The 2500-nt window shown below is 54.9% G+C and overlaps 1 protein-coding gene across 1 annotated transcript in view; it reads right to left on the bottom strand.

Moving 5' to 3' along the window:
• Positions 1-2500, bottom strand: part of rasgrf2a (Ras protein-specific guanine nucleotide-releasing factor 2a) — a gene marked incomplete at both ends in the record, with an annotated part of 24551 nt that overhangs the window by 7866 nt on the left and 14185 nt on the right. Inside the window, 6 exons of the mRNA XM_084442690.1 lie at positions 293-798; positions 1019-1111; positions 1417-1665; positions 1848-1930; positions 2060-2196; positions 2319-2385. Of these exons, the coding sequence (XP_084298816.1) occupies positions 293-798; positions 1019-1111; positions 1417-1665; positions 1848-1930; positions 2060-2196; positions 2319-2385 (1135 nt within the window). The remainder of the gene's footprint in view (positions 1-292; positions 799-1018; positions 1112-1416; positions 1666-1847; positions 1931-2059; positions 2197-2318; positions 2386-2500) is intronic.

Raw genomic sequence — 2500 nt, 5'->3', positions numbered from 1 at the left:
GTAATTACAACGTCGCTGTAGCTTTCGGTCGTCCACACGTTTGTACTGCAGATTACCATAACCGGATTACTGACTGGGTCGTGTTTAACATAAGGGGTAGCGCCAGATTTGTAGATCTCACATAATGTGCTGCAACAGCGTGGCAACAGCCAGACAGCATATGGGCTTGCATCTAATACTACAAGTGGATGAGTGTGCCGACGCATGCGTACTCATGTGTGTGAATCATGTAAATCTGTGTGTGTGTGCCTGTGTGTGTGTGTGTGTGAGCGAGAGTGTGAGCCAGCCTCACCCCTGCGGATGCTGCGTCTCAGCTTCCCGCAGAAGGCGTCGATGCGCGGAAGCTCCCCGCCCCCGTCCTCCCCCGCGGCCGGGCCGAGCTCAGGGAAGCTGGGCCCTCGGCTGAGGTCCAGGGGGGCCTTGGCGGTGGGGGGCGGGGAGGACAGGGCCGGCGGGAAGCCGGGGGAGCGAGTGGCGGTGGGAGGCGGGGAAGAGAGGCCACAGGGGGGCCTGGTAGCGTTGGGCGGGGGGGAGGACATGGAGGGAAAGTGGGTGGAGGTAGGGGAGCTGGCGGCGGAGGAGGAGGGGGTGGTGGTGGAAAGGTCCAGGACGCCCGCCTTGGCGATGACCGGGGAGCTGAGGGACAGCTTGCGGGAGTGAATGGGGGAGGAGGAGATGCGCGTGGGGATGGAGAGAGGGGGAGGAGAGGAGAACTTGCGACAGAGGCGAGGAGATTTGTTGTTGAGGTGGTCGCCTCCCCAGGTACCCTGGTTGGTGGCGAAAAACAGCTCCAGAGACCTGGGAGGAAAAAGAAGACAGATGTATTATAAACCAATCAAACTAGACAAACGTAGACGTAGAACAAGACAAACAAGGAACAACAGCCCACTGAAATTAAGCTTGTTGATCTTGGCTCGTATTGTTTGTGCAGAACGACAGAGTTAGAGACGCAGAAGAATTAGTGGGAGTGAAGAGATGGGGGCTGGGGCGGGGGTATAGTGAGTGTTTCAACTGTTACTTGGACTGGTCCCGAGCGAGCTGTGTGATCTTCAGGCTGTAGTCAGGACATACAGACGTGATGGACAGACGGTCAGATGAGTGGTACTTGACCCTGAGAGTGAGGACGAGCGGAAGAGGAGTAGAGGAGCGGAGGGGGGAGGAGTCAGAGGAGAGGAAATGAAGACAGGTGGAAAGAAGGAACGCTTGAAGGAGGTAGAGTCATGCATCTGTTTTGTGAGAAAGGAGAGGGGAGGGAGTGAAGGCGGATGGGCCTGGTGAAGGAATGGAGGACACATACTGCTCTTGGAAACATGAGGGTTTTAGACAGGTATCAAGTGTGTGTACGTGTGTGTGTGTGTGTGTGTGTGTGTGTGTGTGTGTGTGTGTGTGTGTGTGTGTGTGTGTTGATGCTAATACCTGACGGGTATGGAGGTGAAGGGTTTCTTGTAGATGTCGGCCAGCTTGTCTATGACCACGGCGGCGGTGGTGAAGATGCGGTAGGTGTGCAGGAAGGTGTTGAGGAAGTCGATGGACAGGAAGCGCAGGTCCGTCAGCCTCTCTAGCAGGCGCTCCACGCTGGCGTAGCGGATCTGCGGCACCTTGCAGGAGTTGAGCGTCTTGCTGAAGCAAATGTCCACGTCGTCTTTGTGCAGGCGGGCGTCGGACCTGGGAGGGGTTTCAGACGAAGAAGGTCATCGGTGACAGAGGCATAGGTCAAAGGTCATCGGACTGACCTCACTGGCGTGGGGGAAAAAAAAACTTCAGCTGACAAAATGAGTGGCCAAGAATCCCCCTATGCTGTATATGTGCGACTTTGTCTCTTCAGACCTCCTACAGCCATGTCTTACTTGATCATGTGTGGCACGGTCACTTTGGAGTTCTCCTCAAAAACACTGGTCATCAGCCCGTTACAGCGGATGTTATCGATGCACTTCAGAGAGAGAGAGAAAGACGGAGAGGGGTGGAGTGAGAGCCAGACAACGTATTCTTTTCGGGACGTGAAACTCAGGACTTTTTTTGCGCTTCCCTAACCCTTAAGACACTTCGTCAAAACACTCACCTGGCTGATGTCACTGGTCCAGGCGGCCTTTTCCTGGCGGGAGGGGGCCAATAGGACGAGAGAGAAGGCGGGACCATCGGCAGGCTCCACCACAACTTTAAACTCGAGGTGGTTGAAGCCCTGCCCTGCGGCGTTGTCTGCCAGGAAGAGGCAGGCACATGGTGAGAGATTTGAACTGATGTTCACCCCATCTCAAAACCGTGTTGTCAACTAGCCCAGATACAGTAAGGTGAGTCGAGGTGTGGGGACTGATACTCACAGTCCTCGTCATTGGCCTCCAGTTCTTCTATGAGAGTACACTCTATCAGAGACAAGGCCCCACCTTGCTGGAGGGGGCATAGGTCATGGGTTATGTCCACTTCTGTTGTTTCATAACAATTTCTACATTTTGTCAGGTGTGAATGTCAGTGTGTGTGTGCGTGTGTGTGTGTGTGTGTGTGT

The sequence above is a fragment of the Borostomias antarcticus genome (genome assembly GCF_949987555.1).
Source record: "Borostomias antarcticus genome assembly, chromosome: 8".
In the NCBI taxonomy this organism is placed as follows: domain Eukaryota; kingdom Metazoa; phylum Chordata; class Actinopteri; order Stomiiformes; family Stomiidae; genus Borostomias; species Borostomias antarcticus.
This window is presented reverse-complemented; position numbering and strand designations above follow the sequence as displayed.